The 22,771-nt window shown below is 40.2% G+C and overlaps 2 protein-coding genes across 2 annotated transcripts; one reads left to right on the forward strand and one right to left on the reverse strand.

Moving 5' to 3' along the window:
• On the reverse strand, positions 1–2,581 carry LOC141018265 (melanocortin-2 receptor accessory protein 2A-like). The gene is made up of 4 exons (XM_073493192.1): positions 2,355–2,581; positions 2,132–2,271; positions 1,609–1,708; positions 1–1,009 (listed from the first exon to the last, which is right to left on the reverse strand). The coding sequence occupies exons 2-4, from the start codon at positions 2,247–2,249 to the stop codon at positions 529–531; spliced, it is 699 nt and encodes a 232-aa protein (XP_073349293.1). The 5' UTR covers positions 2,250–2,271; positions 2,355–2,581; the 3' UTR covers positions 1–528.
• Positions 2,582–14,272: 11,691 nt separating this feature from the next.
• ripply2 (ripply transcriptional repressor 2) lies at positions 14,273–16,204 on the forward strand. Its single transcript, XM_073493344.1, has 3 exons — positions 14,273–15,662; positions 15,760–15,830; positions 15,921–16,204. Exons 1-3 carry the CDS (start codon positions 15,549–15,551, stop codon positions 16,084–16,086), a joined length of 351 nt encoding a protein of 116 aa, XP_073349445.1. The 5' UTR covers positions 14,273–15,548; the 3' UTR covers positions 16,087–16,204.
• The last annotated feature ends 6,567 nt before the right edge of the window (positions 16,205–22,771 follow it).

Consider the following 22,771-nt stretch of genomic DNA (forward strand, 5'->3'; position numbering starts at 1 on the left):
GTCATCCAAGGTCTCATGTTACCAACCCTGTAAAAGAACAACAGATTTCATTTTGTGCAATTTATTACACGGTTCAAGTCCACTTTACCTTTTCTAATAGAGGGCACGTCATTTCAGAACAAAATAATTGAATTTCATGCTTTTAATCTTGTTGGGAGACCAACTGGCATTTGTGTCCTGTTAGAGAGATAATGTCCATTGTCCAGAGTTGAGCTAGATAACAGGACAGCAATAATAGCAGATTGAATTGTACAAAGCATCTTTCCCTGGTGACTCCCCTCTCATTCTCTGGTGCTTAGAGCTCAAAGTAAAAGGTGCCATTTTTGAGCCAATTTTTATCTTCAGGAAGAAATGTCACTTCATATGGACTGCGGGCTGTCTTTTGTGCTTTCTTGCCCTTTTATCTGAGTGAACGCTTGTTAAAGAGGCTGAAAGAAACTCCGGGGAAGTGTGCAACAGGAGAGTATGTGTCTCCCTGCCTCCTCGTGGTGAGAGGAAAGCAAATAACATGACAATGCAGAAACAGCCTTAGTGGATGTCACAGTGAGCATCCTGAGAGTGAGCCTGGCGCTCCAGTATGTTGGACGCCTCATACAGCAGATCATCCTCTCCCAGTGTTGAACTCTGCTCCAAGTTCACAAAGTTAGGGATGTTGAATTCGGAAAAGAAGGCACACTCTTTGTCCGTCTGACACTCCTCTATTAGTCCACTGAGAGGCTGGCGTCCTGCAGCTTCCTCAATATCCTCCTCCATCTCATCCATCCCTGAGGAGCTGATACCTCTGGGCCTGTTGCAGGTCCCCTGCTGCGCTGAAGTCCCTGCGTCCTTTCCATTTTTGTCATCAGGTTTCTGTTTCCCCTGATCCTCCTCGTTGATGTAGAAGTGGAAATAAGAGCGGGACTCGGCGAGTAACGGGCGGGAGAAGGCTTTGTCATTTTCGTCCTGGGGACCATCGACGTCTACCAGACAGCTCCCTGGTCGATGGCGCTTCTCAGCAGAGTCTGGGTTTCTGTGAAGAAAGAAAAAATAGATCCACAGGGAGATTGCAGCAGGAAAAGGAAATTATCAGGGGCCTTTATTGTCATTTCTGTCCTCGATTAACCTGCAGCTGAACACTAAAAATGACTGAAGATTTCTTACTACAATTCGTGTCTGATTTCAAGAATCCCCCCAGCACTCTTTCCAGCCAATAGGTTTCCCATTTCATCTCGTCATAACCTCAGTCTGACCTTAAATATAAGTGATCTCTCCAGTTCCCACTCTTGATCCTCACTTGAAATGGCAATGTCCCTTTGGCCATATGAAGCTCACCTCCAAGTCAAACTCTGCTGTTCACAGAAGAACATCACCATGAGAACAACCACTATAATTAAAAGCCTCACACCTACATTGTCTCTTACGTAGAAAAAGCATCAGACAAACTAATCACCTTCCTGTCTCTCTGTGCCTTTGCCCACATTATGAGCTCACCCGCAGACAGGAAATCTGCCCCAGCTCTGATGAGTCGTGCAGGAGCTGAATTGCTTGAGCTCTCCTTGATGCTGAAAGAGTCCCCACAGGGGCAAAATGTGGAAGTGAGAGGAATCTGTAGCCTGCAATTATACTCACTCCTGATGTGGTGCTCCGGTCTTTGTGAGCAGTGTAAGAACAAAGAACATGAAGATGACAAAGACGGCAAGTCCGACCCAGAAGCCGATGACGATGGAGTCTGAAATGTCAGAGGAGATCTCGTTAGAGTGCATTGTTTTAATGGTTTAACCCATCTCTGCCTCTCCCTCTGTGCTGGTGATTTTAATTCCTCTCAGGGGGCCTCTCCCCCAATTACTGAGCATTCAGTATTTCTAACATTTGAGGGCCTGTTTGTTTGATATTTTGCCTCATAATTAGTCTTGTTGATTACTGTTGGAGTATAAAAGGCCAGTCCAGCAGGTGCTGCATGGAGGATAGTTGCCAGTTCATTTATTGGTGTCACTGTGAAGCTGAAGAGATAATGTGAGTAGTAAAACGTGCTGGGGTTAATAAACCATTATTAATTAACAGTCATGGAGGTGGTTCACCTTGTTTGCAGACACACAGACACTGCACAAAGTGAGAGGCAGTAAAACCAAGGGAAAGGCTGGATTCATCTTACATCTGTGCGCCTTGAGTCCCTCGAAAGACACGGGCTCCTCGTCGTCGTAATACTCATACTGCCACACGTAGTCACTGCGACGTGCGCTGGTTTGGCTCCGGTTGTGGAAGTCGGACATTTTTCAAGCCGATTTTGGACACCTTGAGAACAGAAAAACACATGAAATCAATCCGACAACGACGTGCATAACGTTACTGTATCCACAAAGTTTACAAACCACAACCTCCAGTGATCCAGTGAAACCTCCCCCGTGGTGCTGAAAACAAATCCACAGCCTGGGAATTTTGGAAACCAGCGAACAACTCCTCCTCAGATGTTATGTCCGTCTTCAGGAATGTAACAACGCGCCAGAAAGGTGGTGAAGAGCAGGGTGAGCCATCGTCTTCAGCGTTACGCGTAAACTCCATCCATTTATCCAAATGTGAGTCCCCTGCAAGAGAAGCAGCAGCGTTTTGGCGAGCTGCTCAGTGCGCAGCACCGTCAGCCAACATCCTCTGGTCCACACTGTTGGCTCACTCACTCACTCACTCACTCACTCGTGAGATCACACCGCAAAACAAGGCTTCTGTTAACCAGCCAGTGATGCTGCTTTCCTCGAAGACGTGACGAGGCTGGTTGTTCTTGGAGAGGGTCTATGACGGAGCCCATGTAAAGAGCAGGGTGGGCTTTGATATGTGAGATTTACATATTAGTTTAGTTTTGTAAATATTTTGCATATTACACAGAAAAGTCTGAAAGATGTCAGAAAAATGAACATCTTGAAAAGGATGACTGGACTCATAAGGTGGATATAATCACACCATCAAGAGTTTTCAGCCAACTTTTGCTCAACATCTGGTAACATAACAGGCAATGGGATTTATTTAAAGATATAATATGTAGGAATTCTGCATCAGAATGTCAGAAATCAACAAGACCTTTGTTATATATTTTGTTGCATTGTGTACTTACATTATCCCAACTGTTTCCACGTTGAAACCCAGAGAAAACCACAAGTTTACTCAAGGTAACAGTGTTCGTCATGTGGTCGCCTGTCGGTACTTCCTTGACGGGAAAATCGGGAAAGGAAACTAAACTTAAATGCACAATATGTAACTTCTGCCGCTAGGAGGCTCTGAGTTTGCTGAGTGTCATGTTGAAGCTTCTTGAGAGTGGGGTGCAGAGCCTGACTCTCTGGAGGATAAAGATCCTAGAGTCACATCAGATACTGCGCTAATCCTGGCGGGAGGAGAGCACAGAGATTCATTTTTAACTTTGGGGATTAAAAAGTAGATTTATCCTCAACCTGACTGCAGCAGCAATCCACTGTAATGTTGACTGCCGACTGAAGTTGGAGGGGAAATGTATTTTACTTTACGAACGTCTCGTTACAGAGAGGAGAGGGGAAAAGAAGAGAGAGAACCGGAGTCTCTGGTGTGTGCGCCGTTGCTCGCTAACGTTAGTTTAGGCCGAATGAAGTAGAGTAGTCTGAGTGTTTGGGGTGACTAAACACTGCGTGAGTAACCTGAATAAACACAAATGATCCCCCTGCTTGCATCATTGCTGATGAAAATCTATTTGATGCGAGTCGGGCACAAATGTTCACAGACAAGGTCAGTTTTAAAGTTTCATCCATGGTAAGTTTAGTTTTGTTTCCCGATTAAGTAGCGATGGACGACCAAATGAAACACACCGTTACCATGAGTAAACTTGTGGCTATTGTTGGAAACATTTGGGATAATGTAAGTACATGTGTCAACAAAATATATAACAAAGGTCTAGTTGATTATATACATTTTAATGCAGAATTCCTACATATCATATCTTTAACATGAATAAATCTTCAAAACATTACCTCATCTGTGAACATTTGTGCCTGAGTCATGTCAGATAGATTTTCTTCAGCAGTGGTGGTTGTTTAATGGTGTATTCACCACAAGTGTAGCCAAAATTTGTGTTTATTCAGGTATACCTACCCCCAACAGCCTGATTATTGTCCATAAACTTTAAACGAACGTTAGCAAGTAGCGGCACACAGCAATTCAGCACTTACCCGAGACTCTCCTCTCTGTAACAGTAAGGTCATGAAGTAAAGTACATTTCCCCTCCAGCTCCAGTCGGTCTGCAGGCCACCTCCGTGGATCACTGCTGCAGTCAGGTTGATAAACAGGGGTGAAGATGAATCCACTTTTTAATCCCAGAAGTTAAAAAGGTAATCTCTGAGGTCTCTTTCTGTCAGTAAACTACTCCAGAATCCGACGTGACTCTGGGTGTTTATTCCACCAGAGGGTCTGGCTCTGCAGCACACACTCTCCTCCCCCTTGTGGCAGAAGTTACATATTGTACCTTTAAATATCATCATTACTTTTTCATTAAAAAAAGAAATGTAGGGAATGAGATAGAAAGTGAAAACTACAAAGCTTTGCCTAAACCCACCCTGCTAATCCCAGCCAACGTGAGACGACTGCTGTTTTGTCAGCCCTCCTGTTTTTACCTCCAGACTCAAACTGCGTTGGATTACTTTCATTTTACAGTCCATCTAGAATGATTCATCATTATTGTCAGTGTGCAGACTCACAGGAGCAACTTAGACACAGCTACTACATCAGATTATATCAAGCAGAAAAGATGTGATCTCATATAAACCTTGGCTCAGAGTTATTAGAGAACAGCCTATTTATTCTGTCAGTGTCCTGGATTTTTTCCATCCTCGTTTCTTGGTCACCCCAGAGTTTATAATTGGGAGGTTACTTTGTACACTGTGCAACCATATCGACTGTACTATTTGAAATGTTATCACACAAGAACTCTGTGCACTGTCCGGCTTTAAGGATATAAAGGGGGTAAATGGGAAATATACAGGAAATAATACATATCTACGCCAGTGGACATAAATGAAACTGAATGCAAAATTGTCAATATCAAGACAGTGAAATACGTGAATGGATAATAAAAACATTAAATTGTGCCTCTTTCCCAAAATATGCCATTGATTTCACACAAATGGCAATCTCCACAAACACCAGACTTAAGAATAAAACCGTTTTTATTGAAGAGTTATCCCGGCTCAGTAGAATTTCATCACAGTGAGTCAGCTGTAAGAAGACCAACCTCAAATCTTTCATAAAATGTTCAAATAACAAGTTATTAAACTGCTGTAGGCACAACCCAAATCTTTTTTAAGCAACAGATAACAACATCTCAGAAAGGCCGTTGGGTTTACTAATGAGTTTGGTAAAACCCCCAAATACAGCTCTGTAATGGGCCACCCACCAGGTCTCCTGAAGAAGCGCATATCTAAATGGCCTGACCATTTGCTGTTCTAGTGGAGCGAGGGGTTGTTGAACTAGTGCAAACAAAGTAACCAGGACTAATGACTTTAAAATTACCACTAAGGAGAATTGTGTAAGTGTTGGGCTGTGCCTGCTTGAGGCTGGAAATGTTTATTAAAACTCTAAAACACCACATCAGAAAATGCCCTCTTTTTATGCTTTGATAAATCATCATTCAAGCAACAGGCTTCATTAGTCCTGCATTACTTTAATTTCTGAAGTACCTCTCAAGCGGAGCCACTTACGGCCTCCATTCATTCACTGATGCCCCATGATGAATTTCCCACATCATAAAAATTATATTCACCAGAAGGAACACAAATGCATAAAATGCATTCAATTCTTGGTTTGGAGAAATTGTCACTGTGATGCCGGAGTGTGGCAACATGTCGGCCTCGACTGGATGATTTCAATCATCTTACAGGCTTACAGGCATGTGCAGGAAAGCAGGCAGGTACAGGTCCAGGTTAAGGTTCAGCTCACAGAAGCTTAAAAACACAAGTCAAGAAACCAACATGAATGTGGGACTCTATATACTTTTCTGCATTGGATTGATCTCAGTGTAGACCTGCAGTGTGAATAATGTCTTTTTTCTTAATTACATTTACTCTCGCCAAAAATGTCTGGACACTTCAGCTGTAAGGCTTCTTGCAGAGCTGGCATCATTTTTGGTTGATAACACAGTCCTGTTCCAGATCCTTTAGATTAAAGCCACTTTGTGTGGGATTTTAAAAAATTAGCAATTTTGGTGCCATCAGAATATTCTGAAATATCTGCACATGATAGCTGGAGAATAGTAAAGGATGGGGAAAGATTGCTATGGCAAATAACCTGCTGTTAAAACATGGTGAAGCTTTGTCCTCTAATACTTGGTCAAGATTAGGGAAAGATTGTGGTTACGCTAAAAAAGCAAACATAAACGGTTGTGATTGTGATAGAGCAAAAACTCAAGTCACAAAACCTGTATATTTTTAAATGTGCAACCACTGCATACTTTCAATGAGACATGGGGACCAAACTGGGTATTTTAAGCCAAAACATGATCTTTTCCTAATCCTAACCAAGTGTTTTTTGTGCCTGAACCTAACAAGAGCAAAGAAAATGTAAAGTTGGAGCATAAAGAAAGTTTCTGCAACCTTGTTTTGCAGAATTGTACACTTCCAACAGTTATACTTGTGATTGGGTTGCTTTCCCGCAGGACTGTTTATTACTGACATACCTGTTCTACACCTAAATCTTTGGGGCCCTCACACACCAGGGTGATGGTCGGCCATTTGCCAATGTCAGGGCCTTCAGTAAACATCCATGGCTCTAGTTTTTGCAGTGTGTCCTACACCATCCTGCACTGGTCAGCGCTTGTCATCGACTTTTCTCATGGTATGGAAATTTATGTCCTCTAATACAGGTGCAGAATGTATGAGCTAGTTGGCTGTCAGCTGGTGGCTTTCTGGTGTGTTCGAGTGCTGCTTTTTGGCTGAAACACAGACGATGATGCCAGTTTGGTGGGTCTGGGCCCTTAAACTCATATATGCTGGTTTGCTACATAAATGGCACAGCATGGCCACTGAACTTTGGCGCTGGATATAAATCATGTTGAATTGTTAGAATTAGAATAAATGGACTGAACTGTAGTCTGCACAGATTTTAACTGGGATTGTTTTTGTAAGTAAAAATATTCAGAATTTTGAATTTGAAAGATGCTTATCATGTATAAAAGAGGCTACTCTGAGGCAGGACAGTGTTTGTTGAGTCATTGCATTTGAATGATTAGTCTTGAATGAATTACTCACAGCTATGAATCAGACAGTGTGCCCATTCCTCAATAAAATCGCCTTGAGTGTTTTCATACAGTTGTGCTCTTTGTCTCCAGGTGACATCATCATGTCTTTCTAGTCGCTCTGCTGCTCAGTCCAAGGAGAGATTTTATATAATAATAATATAACAATACTATAGAGGTTACATATGCTTTGGCGGTGAATTTGTTTTCCACAGCGGATATTTCAGGCAGAAATATTCTCGAGGCAGAGACTTTTACAAAAGAAGAGAAAATCCATGATATAAGATGACTCACAAATGGGGCAGAGTAGTTGTTTAAAGGTAAAATAAATAGGCTATTATAGCTACATAACATGCATTTATTCAGGTCATTTAGTTAGTCTGCATGCATTTTATTAAAAGCTGCTAGGGGTTTGAAAAGGCTACATTAAAGCTGGCTGTTTACAGAATTATGTCTCATTTTCACCTGCAGCTCAATAATGCATATTTCAATGAAAGCAACCAGTTTCTCAAAGCTGTCCCACTGGGTCTGCTTTATTTATTTCATTTGATTTATCTATTTATTATTTTTGCTTTATTCTTGTGGCTGTTGCTTTGTTCTGTAGTGGTCACGGGGTGATGCTGTGCTGTGCTGTTTGCACGGTGAATGTTGCAGAGGCTTTGATCTAAAGAAATGTGTCCAATGGTAGCTGGCAGCTAAATGGTCAAAGTACTTGTCAGGAGGGAGTGAAAACTCTTTGCACCGCCAACACAACTTATATGTGCTGAAGCAATTATGCTGCACCCGGCCGTCTGTGTGTTGTAACTGTGTAGTGTATAAGAACTGAAATTATGATTGACAGCTCAATCATGATCAGCAAAATTAAACTAAAAGTAGTCATTGTAGAAAAATGTTATGTTAAAAATGATATCTTTGTTTTGTTGCTTTATTGCTTGTGTTATGCATGGTGATGGCCTTGAGCTAGATTACATCATAAAAACACTACATACACTTGTAATTGTTCAAATTTAACTTCGCAATAGACTGAGGAGATAATTAGAATTGTATTCTCAATGTCAGCTCTGTGTAGGTTTCTGACACAGTGCTTTTAGCAAACGACATCTGAGTTAAAACCCATTGTAATGATCATCCTCTTTCATGTATGATGTTCAGCATATCACTGACCTTTACTGAGTCCAACCAGATGCAAGGTTAGTCTCAACCCACCTCTGAAAAAGCCTGCAGACCTCTGATGCATGTAAATGACCCTGACCAGTGGATGCTGCACTCTCTGACTCACCACTGCAGGTTCTGTATGGGAGGCATGTTTTGATTGAGATTCAGCTCTATCAACCCTCACATTCACTGGTTAAAGGCAGAAAATCCCAAATAAAGACAGATGTGAGAAACAGAGCGAGTGAAGGCTGCATTTTTCAACTTTACACTTTATCAGCCCTCTGCATCACACCCATTCATCAATACACTGTGTGTGTCCAGTGCTGCTGTGGGTCAATTTTTTCCAATGTTGCTTCTTGTTTACTTTCACTTACTTTATTTGCCCAATAACATGCTGGTCACAAATCCCCTCTAAAGCTCTGAAGGTACAAGTACACACCTGCTTTGAATGTGTCTATTTATGAATTGGGGATGGGAGCATTCAAGACTTCAAATGGATCGTATGAAATATTCATGGTTCTTGCATCAGCATTGTTGCTACGTGCAATGAATGATTCTGATATGGCTCAGATAAATTCAGAAATACCTCAGCGGTTGATCTCTCTTTACTGTCTCTTGTCCCATCCTGTCTTTTACTTTCTCCCAAAAACTCTTTCTGTAATTCATAGAGAAAAAAATAATCCACTCACTCAATTACCTCCTGCTGGTTCCCTTATGTGTCATAGTTTCAAGAACTTCTTCAGTCTTCACAGGCTTTAATTCAATATGAGCAGTAACAGGAGTGAATACGGAAGGCAACGACAGGGCGCTGTCATCTTGACCCTTGTTAAGGGATTTAGGACTTTGCTCTGTGTGGCAGAGGGTCAGCGACTGAAATTGAGATGACAGAGTAGGAAGAAAACAGAGGAGAAAGAGTAAAACAAACAGTGTGAGCAAGTGAATTATGACATTCCAGTCTCCAGGATAAAATGTTGGCAGTTATGGTTCCTGCAAACCACTGATATGTTCACAGTTGTGTGTTTCATAGGGTACGTACCTGGGACACTGGAAGACAGTCACAGTTGGCGCTGAGAGGTCAGTGTATATATACACGTCGTTACAGTCTTTTTAAATCATGTGGACAACCTACTGACTGTTTGTATAATGCCTTCTTTTAGGGGGTGCTGCAGCCCCTTCAGCACTCCTACAGTACTTCTTGCGATCATGTTACGTATCATATCGACAATTTTACAAAACTTTTCACATCACATTCATGTTATATGTTTATGTTCTGACTTTCATATCAGGAGGTGGATGGAGTTACAGACGAGAAGGCTGCCAAGCCAATGACGACTGTTAGAGACTGTGCTTCAACATTTGTAAGTGTGAAAGAACTGAATATTTTTGAGCTGTGTAAATCTGATATTTTTGACAAGAAGTCGGGAAATCTGTATCTGTCTTTCTGTCACTACAACCTACATAAGCATAGTTATCTGGCTATAATATAGTCCCTCTGACTCTGTTTTCGTGGCATATCCTGTGATTCTCACAATTACAGATTCATTGTTCGAAATTGAATTTACAGCTGTTATTCTTTCTTTCTCTGAACTCTGTTTGCTTCTACTTATTGTGTTTTTTTTTAACCATGCCAGCTGGTTTCCAAGGTAACACTCGGGACTTCAATTAAACTGGGATCTGGATCATACTGACCTTCTGCAGACATAGCCATTCTCAGAACATAATTCCAAGCTCATGGAAACCCACGTAAACAAACACAGAGTCCGCCATGACCCTCACATTTCATCAACGACAAAACTTTAAAAAGAGTCATAAAAGAGGATATACCATATGATTATTGAGCTGCAGCTCCTCAAGGTGGAGGATATGAATATCAATCAGGTTTGATTAAACTGCCACTGGAACCTTGATGGATGAGCGTTGCGCTAGTTTCTCTCCAGCTCGGTTCTTATTAAGTGACTTGGTGATCATTGATCATTCATACAAAAGGTCGTTCCTGAATCGCAATTAAAGTGAAATAATTTATTACAACAAAAAGTTAAATTGTTACAATAAACTGAAGCAACATAATCAAGACCAAAACAACAAACAAAAGAATCTATGTTCTCAAAACGTGTTTAGTAAGCCATTGAAACAAACAAAAGGACCCAAACCTGGCACCCTGGGAGAAAACAGTGCGAACAATAACTGATCCAACACACAAAGCAAATGCAGAAGGGGTGCTTTGTCTCTCACAAACACAAACAACCACACACAAAACATGTTAGAAAATATATCAGGGCCGTAGCAAGAAGGCAGAAACCTACACAGTATTTCACAGTCTAAAGTTCCTTCAAAGTTATTTTTACCTTTTGAGGAACGACAGAGCATGACAAAGTTTCTGAAAAGCTATTCTGACTCATCAAATTTGTATTCTTCATAGATTGAAATGTAATGAAAAAATAATCTTCAAACAAAGTCAATAAAATCAACAACAACAACAACAAAAAAAGCAAAAGCAGCATTGACCCTGCAAAATCCCAACAGAAATTAGTTTGGAGATGAGCTGCTCTGCTTCCGTAGATTGAAACATTGTTCCTTGTTTCAGATTTGTATGACCGTTGAAACCACTTCTCCATCCTTTTAGTAAATCCTCCAACCTTTGTTAAATGAGAATTAAACAGGTCTTCATTTGCAACTGTGAGCTTGAAAACTACGTGACTCCTCCAGCTGCTGCATGTTCGGAGGAAATTGTGAGTGTGAATGCAGAGAGGAGGATATAAAAAAACCTCTCAACCTCTCATCAGACCTGGTATCAACATGAGCGCTGAGTAATTCGATCACAAACAGCGGGCACTAAGTCCGTCCCTTCACACCTGGCAATAACATGCGTCACCAGGGTCACTTGAATGACCTCTTGTGATCATGTCTCACTGGGACAAACAGACACAATGTTTTTGCACGCAGCTTAATGTATAACATACAGTATGCTGAATTTAGGAGGAGGCTTAACTAATCAATCATTTGTCATACACAGGGTTACACAACGTTTTAAAAGTGTTTCATTACACAACAACTTACAGAATTGAGTGTATTATTAAAGGAGTCTGGGGGCTTCCTCCACGGCAACAAAGACTACATCAGTGTATACTGTTAACTGTATTTGTAAGACTTGACATGTTAACCATTGATAAAATGTTGTCTTCTCTCATAAATCAGTTGAAACTGTGTGTTCAACTAGCTGCTAAATGTCGGCAGGTATGCTGCACTTTAGACTCAGAAGCAGACAGGCTGTAATCAATAAATTGACACTTTTAACAAGGAAAGAAACAACTTTATGTATTTCATTTAATGCCAAATTAACAAGACGGCACCAATAATTTAGAATTTGTCATAGATAGCGTTTCACAACATTCATAATGTTTCTTCTGACTCAACAACGTGCAAAATTGAGCGTTTTTTTTAAGGGAGTTTGGGGACTTTCTCCACGGGCGTCAAAGAAGTTGCCTGTACTGGTCAAAACTGACACACTTACCATCAATAAAATGTTGTCTTCTTTCATAAATGTAATGTAAATGATGAGATCGGCTGAAACAGGGTGTTCAGACAGCTGCTAAATGTTGCTAGAAGACACGCTTCAGGCGCTGACGCTGGTTTCAGTCAACAAGGCAAGAATGATTTCGAATTCATCATAAATAGCATTTCACAGCATTTATGATGTTTCTCTGGGGAAAAGTCTGGGGATATTGTGGTAACCAGTTCAATCATTATACCGGCTGAAACAGAAGTGTGTGTAAACACTGCTAAAAAAATGTGATACATGCAGCTGAGACCACCTCCTAATGTGGTCTGAGCGATCGGATTTCAAATGCGGTCCACTTGTGATGTGGTGACTCAGGATGTATGTATACATCACATCAGAAGATCCTCTTAGTCCCTGAACACTCTCATTAATGGCGCGCATTCCATACCGTATGTGTAACATTTTCCCTCAGACTGAGAGGATGTTTCACATTCAACATGTGTGTCATTACATTATGGATTGATTAAAGGAGGGTTTCCTTTGAGATTCATCTCGTAGACGGACACCTTCTCTCTTCCAGGAAAACAGCATTCACCTCATTAGGAACACTGTGTTTTTATAAGTAGCCCAGCATGGATCAACCACCTGCACACTGAGTCTGAGGAAAATATTAAGATAAGCAGACAGTAAAACTACAGCTGCCACCAGTGCCTGACGTAGGAACATGTTTTCCATTGTGTCACAGAGTGCAAGACTAATAAGAGGGCTCCTCGACCAAAATTTGATTCAAAACAGGAGCCCGGCACAAAAATAATAGCTGAGACAATGTACCACGAGGAGCATGAGGATGTCAGTATTACATGTCTTATATCCAGCTTGATTTTGAAGTGATCGCTTGATAATGAACTCATACAAATTTTGGGAGCACATTTAAATCTGCAATTAAAAAGTGATGGCGTTCAAAGAAAATATAAAAAGATGAGGGTTACAGAGTGGACCACAAGAAAATTATGTTTTTGTGGTTGACTGTTACCATGGAGAGGGACTTTTTTTGAGTGTCAAGAGTCTTTGAAGGAGGGAAGTGTAAATGAATCGGGCAGAAAAGAGGGAACATGACCTATGAATAATAAGCCAGAGACAGAAAAAGAGCGATTGAGGTGATATAAGAAAAAAATATAAAAAGAGGATCATTGTGCTGAACTTTTCAGTCAGGCTAATTCAATCCCTCCAGCAGAAATAAAACACTGGATGTCTGAAATATTACATCTTTTTTTGTGCCATCCAAATCTTTACAAACCTGTCAGCAGGTTCTGTTAATTTCCACCTCATCCTTTGTGATTAATTTGAATTTAATGGATCAAGCCAATAAGGGATAATAGCTTTTTTGGCTCTCCATGAATTGTGTCCTGAATATTTTGTTCCATTCTTGCACGAGTGTGAGTTAGTGGGCGCTGTTTTCTGGGAGGCCTTGGCAGGAAATTTCAATTTTGCTTCATTCAGAGCAGACAGAGTAACTGTTCCTGCTTCTTTCGTATTTCTCTTTTGACACATTTCAAAATGTGTCAAAACACACACTGTGTAAAATACTCAAAACATACAATGTGCATCTTTCTGATGAAGAAAAAAAGCCTGAAATCATAAAACCCTCTTCATACGCTGACCTAGTTGTACAACCAAAAATCTCTTTATAACGGTGCATTAATTAGGCCTTTTTGTGACGGCACAGGTCATCTGTGTGCACATCTCGAGCCTGTGATGCCTCCATGTATTTTTGCCATTATAGAACCCAGTATAGCAAAAGAGTGAAAGGCGCAAGAAACACAAAAGAAGGCAGCAGCAGAGCACCGAGCGCCCAATTAGCTCCAGAGCGGAAAAGGAGACTGAGGCAGAGATCTGGTGTGGACCTTATTAGTGTCGAGCTCTGACTGCTGTTCTCCAGAGAGCAGTGTTGTGATGTGGATGGAGCAGCTGGTCAAAGGAATTTAATGCTGGTCATGCACGGTTAAAACAGACCCCCCCTCACCGCAGGCCGTGATTACAAGTGATGCTTGCAAATGCAGCACCCATTAGCCCTGAATGGACTCAGATGAAAACACACACTTGGAGTCCTCTGAGTTGTCAGCTGCTTGTTTTGTTGCCAGTGATTTCTCAAACAAATGTGTCACATGTGACACTGATCTCATTAGCATTTCATCCCAACCCCACACTGCCCCCTACTGGTGCACTGGGGAGGAAACACTTCACTTATCCGAAGAGTGAGACTAATTAAATTAATGGATTACACGTGCATCTCGTATAGAAGTTGCTTTGAGTGTGACGCATTCAAGCTCTGCATCTGCTGACAAGAAGCCATTAGCGCCCAAACTCCTGATGCTGTGCACACAAAAGGCTGGCGCGTGTCGACTCCTCCACGCTGAGCACGAGCCTCCCTCCATCATCTCAGCTCAGCGGGCTGTGACAGTAGGGCACGTGTTTCTTCACACCTCACGCGCAAATGGCTAAGCAGACGGAGATAGGAGAGGTGGAGGGGGTTGAAGAGTTCATCAGCAAGGGTTGAACTGAGCCATCACTCTTCTGTGACCCCGGTTTGTATTTGCAGTGAGTGAGTATTGCAGGTTTTCCTCAATTAACTCGTTTTTCATCGTCACAAAAGCTTGTTTTCATTTTTCTTTTCTTACTTACTAAAAAATCTAAATCATTTTTGCATCACTGCCCTTCTAAAGCCCAACACAATCCCCCTGTGTTATTTCATGCATGGCTGAGTGCTTCTCTGCTTTTATCTTGGCCACATCAACTCAATGCAGTAATACAAAAAACTGTTTTTGTTTGTCGAGGAGAAAAAAAAGAGGAATGTAAATAGTGACTTGTGACGAACAAAAAACAGATATTAAATCAATACTTGAAATATTAAAGGAGCTCTAAGGAACAATTTGGAGCAATGACATGGAAAATGAGAACTTCCTGGACTCCATTGGTTCCCTACAGATGATTTATTGAAGTTTTTTTTTAATGCTGCTGGAGTCCAAAGGATGTGACTTTATGCACGTTGTCCAGTGCAGAGAGCAACAGCAGCTCACCTTAGTTTAGAAATGGAGTCTGCTAACATCCAGCACAACGCAGAAGTTTCACAGAGCCCATTTTTAAATGATCAAATACAAATATAGCGAGGAAAACATCACAGAACATGAAATAACACTGAGAGCGCATCGTTTCATATTGCGCCCCCGTTGTGCATCAGAAGGAGTTTGCATAGCTTGTGCATCAAAGGGTTAAACACATCACATTACCAAAGAGAATATAGACTAAAATCATACTTCTAAATTAAGCTGAAACCCTGTAGCATGGGCTGCAGTTGAGAGCAAGTATGCCCAAAGAAAAAACGTTTTAAAACTGATCAAAAAGCGTAAAGTTGATCTTGGATACACGTTTCAAACGTCACGAGAAATGGGTTTAATTCTAAATTCAAGAATTACGAAAGAAAGTGGCCATATGGTTGGAGTTTGCTAAAGTGTGACTTCGCACCTCACCACCGTGGCGCATGGAGACACTTGGGGACGCGTGAAAGCGCAATTTGGCTCCGGCTGCGAGGGCCCCTGATAAATAGGAGGCTCCTGCGCTCAGCCACACAACGTCTTAGGACTTTACGCAGGACTGACCACTATCCTACAAGCAACCATGGAGACTGTCGCTACTAACAATGGATTACCTTCTCTGCCTACTGGAGGAAATGTTACCCAGCAGTCTGGCCGTTTTTGGAGACCGTGGACTGGAATAACAGCCGCGCACACGGTGAGTTCAGACGACTTGAAGGCTTGAACGTTTTTAGATTCAAACGTGTGTTTGGTGGATAGAAAACTTAACAAGATCGCTCTCTTTTAAATTTCAGGCTCAGTCTTTTCATGGAGACCTTTCTGCTGCAAAACACTCCAAGACTCCTCAGTTCGTTCATCCAGTGAAGTAAGTAAAGTTAATTAAACTCTTTAATTCTCATGCAGGTCGTTTCTTTGTGGAACTGTCTTATTCATTCCTGCTCTCCTCTATCTAAAGGTTGATGTGGCCGAAATCCAAATGTTTCGATCACCTGTACCAGGACGCAGAACTGCTCCTGCGCAACTATCCGGTCCAAGCGACCATCTGCGTGTACACGGACTCCAGCAGCAGTGATGAAGACAGCGATGATGAAGAAGAGGAGATGGAGAAGGATCTGAACTAAAGACATTGCCTTGTAGCATAATGTGATAATATATTCCTCTTAACTTATTGACTGTAAATATGTGTACATAAACTTTTTTTTTTTTTTTTTACTTCTACACTGAACACGAATGTAAATGTTTAAGTTATTCCTTTAACTTTTCTACCTCTTGTAATTTGCTGCAAATTGCAATAAAATACTTAAAATGAATGTCGTTGTTTGGTGCTTGATTTATTGATTTAAAAAGTTTTTGGGTTAGTTAGTGACCGACTTGAAATGAACTTACAGAAGAGTTTTTAAAAGTCTGTGAACAGAGTGATTTTCACTCTGCTTTTTCACTTAAACATCTCTTAAATATAATAAATTGTTTCTCTTATTTCATGGAGCTAACAGACAGAATGTAGCTGCTGGATATCAGAAGTTGCAGGGTGTTAAGTTTTTTTGTCTATAACTATGCAGTCAGTTTGTTTGACACATCCGCCTGCTCCTGGCTGAACTGCTCCTTTCCCATGGACGAAGTGTCACGGTGGTGAACGCACCACTTCCTGCTGCCTGAAGTGTGGAAACTGTGTGACACGTGGAAGGTGTCAGCTGTGTCAGAGCATAAAGATCTGCACTGAGATAGTCAGAGGGAAAATGTTTGTAGACCGTCAGTGAACCAGGTAAAATCCAGATAACCTTCATACATGAAGACATTACTCTCTAGTGTTTTTGCCACCAGAACATTTATGCCATGCTGTAAAAGTGTTTTTTTCCATCCACTCACAAAATAGGGCATGAGCGAATAGTTGGATGAATTGATTTTTCCAACGGTCGCAAATCTAAATAAACCACAAACAACAAAAAGTAGCATCAGACAAAACAAGACAGTACCAATCAGAGCTACATTAACACATTATAGCCCTGCAGGAAATATAACATGTTGGGCCTGTACTGACCCTTGTTCCTCGTACATGATATGATCTCACTACCTCTGTCATCTCGAGTTAAAATCACCCACCAGCATGACCTGTGTGTCCACAATAGGCTAATTAATTAAGATAAAAAACAATTTCATTTGAAAATGCACCACGTAAGGACAAAAATCATCCTAAAGATACTTAAATTTTTCACAGTTACATATGGTCAGTAAAACAGATGATTAATACATGTACATTGCTACAAATTGTTACAAAGACAACAAGGAACTTTTGACCTGCTGTAAAACAATCTCAGTTTAACACTGATGACCTACATAAGCAAACTAATCCATCAATAAGATGATTGGCTATTTCTATGTCGTCTCTATAATAATTCTTAATATCCGTCACCGGGTCCGGTTCAGACTATGAACTATTATAAACTATTAGAGTGCTGAGGATGGACTGAGGGGTCTCACAGCCTGAGGAAAGAAGCTGCTCTGTAGTCTGGCTGTACGGCACTAAAACAAAGTTTACCTCGTTCCATCATATTGCAGTTTTTATTCTTACATATCCAAAAAATAGATAGATTACCTCATCCCTATGCACCCTGCACACAGCTGTGTTTAAAAAAAGAGAAGCATTTCCGTTTCGCAGCAAGACAACCCAGTACTGCACATGTATATTTCATGAATTTGCTCTAAGATGAGTTCAAGTATTTGGATTTAAAGAAGGAAAAATTAAGATCAAGGTGAAGCTTTTTTGATGCCTATGTTCTTTCCTATGGGTAATGTACTGCGTGGAATAAAAGAGAGATAGAGAAAAAGAAAAAAGAAAAGTATTAAGAGTTCAACGCGTCTTTCTTTCACTCACTTCCAAAACAAATGCATGCACTAGCCAGGTCAAGATGTTTATGAAAGTAGGCGGTGGTGCTCATACTGCTTATGTCCACATGGGCCACCAGTATCAACAAAAATGAAAGTTCCTCAGAGCAGCTTTAAGTTCACTCAAAAATGAAAATTCAGCCATTATCTCCTCTCCCCCGTGTTGATAGAAAGTCAGGGGTAGTTTTGTAGTCCACAAAACATTTCTGGAGCTTCACAGCAAAACAGCGTTGTGGCATTCAACTAAAAAACTGAAATAGATGTGAACTTGTTTTAAAACAGAAAAAAAAACAGGAAAAAAACATTAAATGGCTCCATACAGCTCGTCTGACATAATCAAAGTCTCAGGAAGCACCAAGATCCTAAATTGATTTGAAAACACGTTATTTACATGCACCCCTGTGCACCCGCTTCTCTCGGGGTGCTCACTAATGCTTTATAACAAAACAAATGTAAATAACGTCTGATTTAAAGTCTGCCTGTGAGACGCAGCCTCAGGAAGAGTATTTTAATTGATAGTTCAATGATGTCGTATATATAAAAACAAAAAGGAGCGCACATTTGCAGTTAATTAAATAACAAATAAACACAGACAACGTGTGTCAGGGCCCCTGAGTGTCTGGGACCCTCGGGGCAGTTGTCTGGTGAAGGAGCCTGCCTGGTTAGTAATGCTGTAAGAATTATACTTTAATGCAATGCTCTAGTGTGAATGGAGTTTGTGTGTATATAAAGTTATTGGCACACAGAAGTGAAGAAGTTTATTGTTTACAGAAAAGCATGATGCCCTTATTCCAAAGTTTCTGTTAACTGCATGAGATGCACATCGTTTGAATATGATTTTATAGTTAAGTGCTACTATTCAGGCTGTGCTCAGTAAAAATATCCTATCGCTCCAGGCTTCTGATTCTTGCAAATAATTGTTTTAACACATTTTGCATGTCTGACCTGACGACTTGAACTCTTCAACTTAACCCGGCACCAACCTTTCAAGCCTTTCCGTGGGAACCCGTGGGATCATCTTTAGGTGTTTCGCAGGGTGCAAAGTTTGCACGCCTCTTTAATGTGAGACATGGTGGCCTCTTGAGCGCACTGCTGCCACTGGACACGTGACCTCCGCTCAACACACTGTATTCTAATTACAAGACAGACTTTTGATGATAAATTAAAACAAAGCTGACTTTCCAGTCACCTTTTAATTTTCACACCCACATTGCTACAAAGATTTAATAAGGTAGCGCTAATCCATTTAGTCGTTATCAAGACTGTAGAGGTGTGAAGCAACTGAAAAGGCTGAGCTGAAAGTTCAATGTTGTTTAATAATGATATGCAGGGCCTGATATTAGGAGACATAGTGATGTGATGAAGCGCTGATAACCTCTTCAACTCTGGCCAGGACCAGACTTTCCCAGGGTTGGGTGTCAGACCAGAGAGTGTCACTTACTTGGGTGTGAAATTTGCTCACCTCCAGAGTTAAATATAAAACCAAGGACTGATGCCCTCTCTGGTGAACTTACAACCTTTACTGTGCACACTTAATGTCAACTGAAGCAGATAGTTTTTATATGCAGTAATTACCTTGTGTTTTCATAGAGTCAGAAGGCTGGCTGTACCAGGCTGTTTAAGGCACATAATGTGTGAGTGTTAAAAAAAGTGTTGACAATGAAATACACACGTTATATGTGATATATTAACATTTGTATATAAAATGTTTTGACCCGTCAGAATCAGCTTGATTGGACCAGTATGTGTACACATTAAAGGAATTTGAGTGTTTTTAGTTTTTCTGTCACCATCTACTCAGCCTCATGCAAATGGTAAGTTGGGTTTGTTGTCCACAAAACATGTTTGGAGCTTCACAGCAAAATAGCTTTGCAGCATTCCCCAAAACAAAACAAAAAATAAAACAAAACAAACAAACAAACAAACAAACATAAAATGGCTCTATAAAGCTTATCTGTTGAATCCAACTCTGCAGAAGCTCTGAGATCTCAAATTGATTTGGAAATATATTATCCAAACCCCTACAAAGCCAAAATCTTCAGTGTAGCTGCGAGGCTAAGATAGAAAGTGGGCGTACGAGTTCAACCATGTGTCAAGGGTGTAAATAACGTCTTTTCAAATCAATTTTGGAGCTTGGGTTGGCTTCCGAAGACTTGGATTACACCGGATGAGATTTTATTTATGTATTTTGTCATTTTTTATTCAATGGTATTCTTATTCTCCAGCTGTGTGAAGACTGAGTGGAGGGCAGTGGATATGGCATCCTCTGTGGATCAGAGTACTGGTGAGGGTCCATCAACAATAAACAACATACAATGACTATGTACCAGTCAAGTGCTTCTGTAAGTTTAAAACAATACAAATATAGCAAAATGATACAGTGAACACTAAATCAGTATACATGAGGTGTAGGTTATATCCAGTGTATGCATGTCTATATACAGTACAGTACATACAGCATGCTTAGATTTACATCGACAATGACGGATGATATGTACACAGTTAAAAACAGTGTGCCTTTAAAGTGTAGATATTTAATTAGTACATAATTCGGTGTCTACATGCTGTCCTATCCCAACATCACTTTGTAAACTTTGGTGAACTCTGCACAGTTTCAGCTTCTCAGACACATGCTGCCTTTTCCCAGGAGCTGGTGTGAATTTGGGTGTGAGGACTACACACCTCAAAACTGTTCAGGCCCATGTTTGACCTCTGCGCTCACAAGTGGCATGCGTTCTCTTTTTGCCCCCTCCTATAGTCTGACACGAGCCTTGAATACAAGTTAAATCCAGTTTTATAAAATGGAAGAGACGATTATAAAATGTCCTCTGGTCCAGTCTGTGTATGAACTACCTTCGCAGATGTTTCATCCTTTTAAAATTATTTTTTTCTCAGCAAACTGATAAAAATAACTCAAGACTCAATATCAACTAATCATTTAATTTTGTTAATGAAGTTAATTTGGAGAGTGTGACTGCTGGCATGCCCCTGTGAACTTTGACTGAGCTGGTGGTGTGATCACAGACACCAGAAGAGGTGACGAAGTGTGACTCAGCCGAGCTGAGGCTGAACCGAGTGCGCCGGCTTCTCACAGTCACACCTCTGTTTGTCACTGGGAACGGAGTGCTTGCTGTCAGAGCGGCACCGAGTTATAATGGTTTACATGCAGTAGTAGTAGTTTATTTATGGCTGCTGACACATCACATCACAGTATTGTTTTCAATGGTAGTTCAGCTGTAAGCCAAAGGGGGGCAGTGTGCTTATGTACAGGTTCCTGTTGAGGAAGTGCTTGTGGGAGGTATGTTGAGAATGTTTGCTGTTGCCTACATACAAGTTTATTTTATTCATGTATACAGATAAAGTGTTTGAATCAGTTACCAAAAAGTTACCGAACTGTCCCAGATGTTAAATTAAAGAAGGAACCAACACATGATTGATGAAAAGTTTTTGGAACACGATTGATTCCTTCACTAAATCAGTTTTGGAAATAATTAGATTTAAACTCTTGTTTATAATTATCAAACTACATGATATATTATATATTTGATAGAGTATTAATCACTATAATATAATTTGCTGACAATTGTATTCTTCTATTTTTAAAACAATGAATCTCCTCCAACTCTGAAGCTGTTCCTGGACCAAATAGCAGAATTTTAACCATTACAATAATAAACTCTAGAAAAACAAACATTTTTCACGACATTTGGTTCTCATTATTTTCTTATTTGGAAAATTTTTCCCAGAGGTGATCAATAATTTATGGACAGGTAAATCATAAATTATGGACTCACGTCATTATTGCTACTTACAACACTGTTGCAGTTATTTTGTTTTGTTTTTCACTATTGTTTGTCTGCATGCATTTGTTTTCTTCTTGTGTTGTTTATTTAGGTGTATGGGGCTAGAGTGAAGGGATGGTGAATATATGAATATTTAGTGTATTGTTATGCTGGTGTGTTTATTTACTGGTGCTGGTTATTGTACACTGAATGATGAAAAATAGAGAAAATATAGGTGTTTAATATATGATATATTTAAGAATATAATAAGTATATAAGTGATTTCTGAGACACTGATGGATAATGATGGAAGAGTTAGTACAGATTTTTTCTATGTTTAACTTAAAAGAAAGCTTGTCAGAGTAAAAGTGACATATAGTGTAATCCACATTCAGCTGTCACTGTGTAAGATCCAGTTGACACAAATTAAATCTTTCTCTTCTTCTTCTTCTTCACATTAACAAACTGTTGAGTGGTGATCTGGTGTTTAAAGTGCAGCACAATGACCATTTGACCAACAGATGGGGCAAGATTGCTAAAAATGAGATTTTAAACTGGCTTTGGTTCTCGTGATGTAGCTTTTGAGTACATCCACCAGGGGGCTGTGTTGAGCCTGTACAGTATCCAGTGTCTCAGTGGCAGGATGTATATCACATTTACAAAAAGATCTGAGGACTGTGGACGGTTTGAAATGTCACTTTTTAAGGCGAAATAAATACAGATTGCAGAATATTAAATATTAGATTTAATAAATGTAGTTATGTTATGTTTCATAATGCATTTACATTTATTTATGGGCAAATTCTTCTGCAATTAAATGGGTTACAGTATTTTCCATTTCACTGCAGTGCACTGGAAATGCAGTCAAGATGTATTCATAGAAATTAAGCTTTAAAAAAATTGTGTTTAGATGTAAGTGGGATATACTCTATTAATACACAGTGTTAGATCGGAAATGTGGTCAGAGCTACAACCTTTTAAAATGACCTTAATTGTGACTGTGAATGCTGAAAACAGATTCCAACAAAAAATGGACTTAATTAAAAATTAAAATTTTGGGTTGCCTCAGGATCCAAAATGTATTAAACAGAATACAATTAAGTCAAAAGTAAAAAAAAGCAAGAAAGAAAGAAAGAAGAAG

The sequence above is a fragment of the Pagrus major genome, chromosome 22 (genome assembly GCF_040436345.1).
Source record: "Pagrus major chromosome 22, Pma_NU_1.0".
Classification (NCBI taxonomy): Eukaryota; Metazoa; Chordata; class Actinopteri; order Spariformes; family Sparidae; genus Pagrus; species Pagrus major.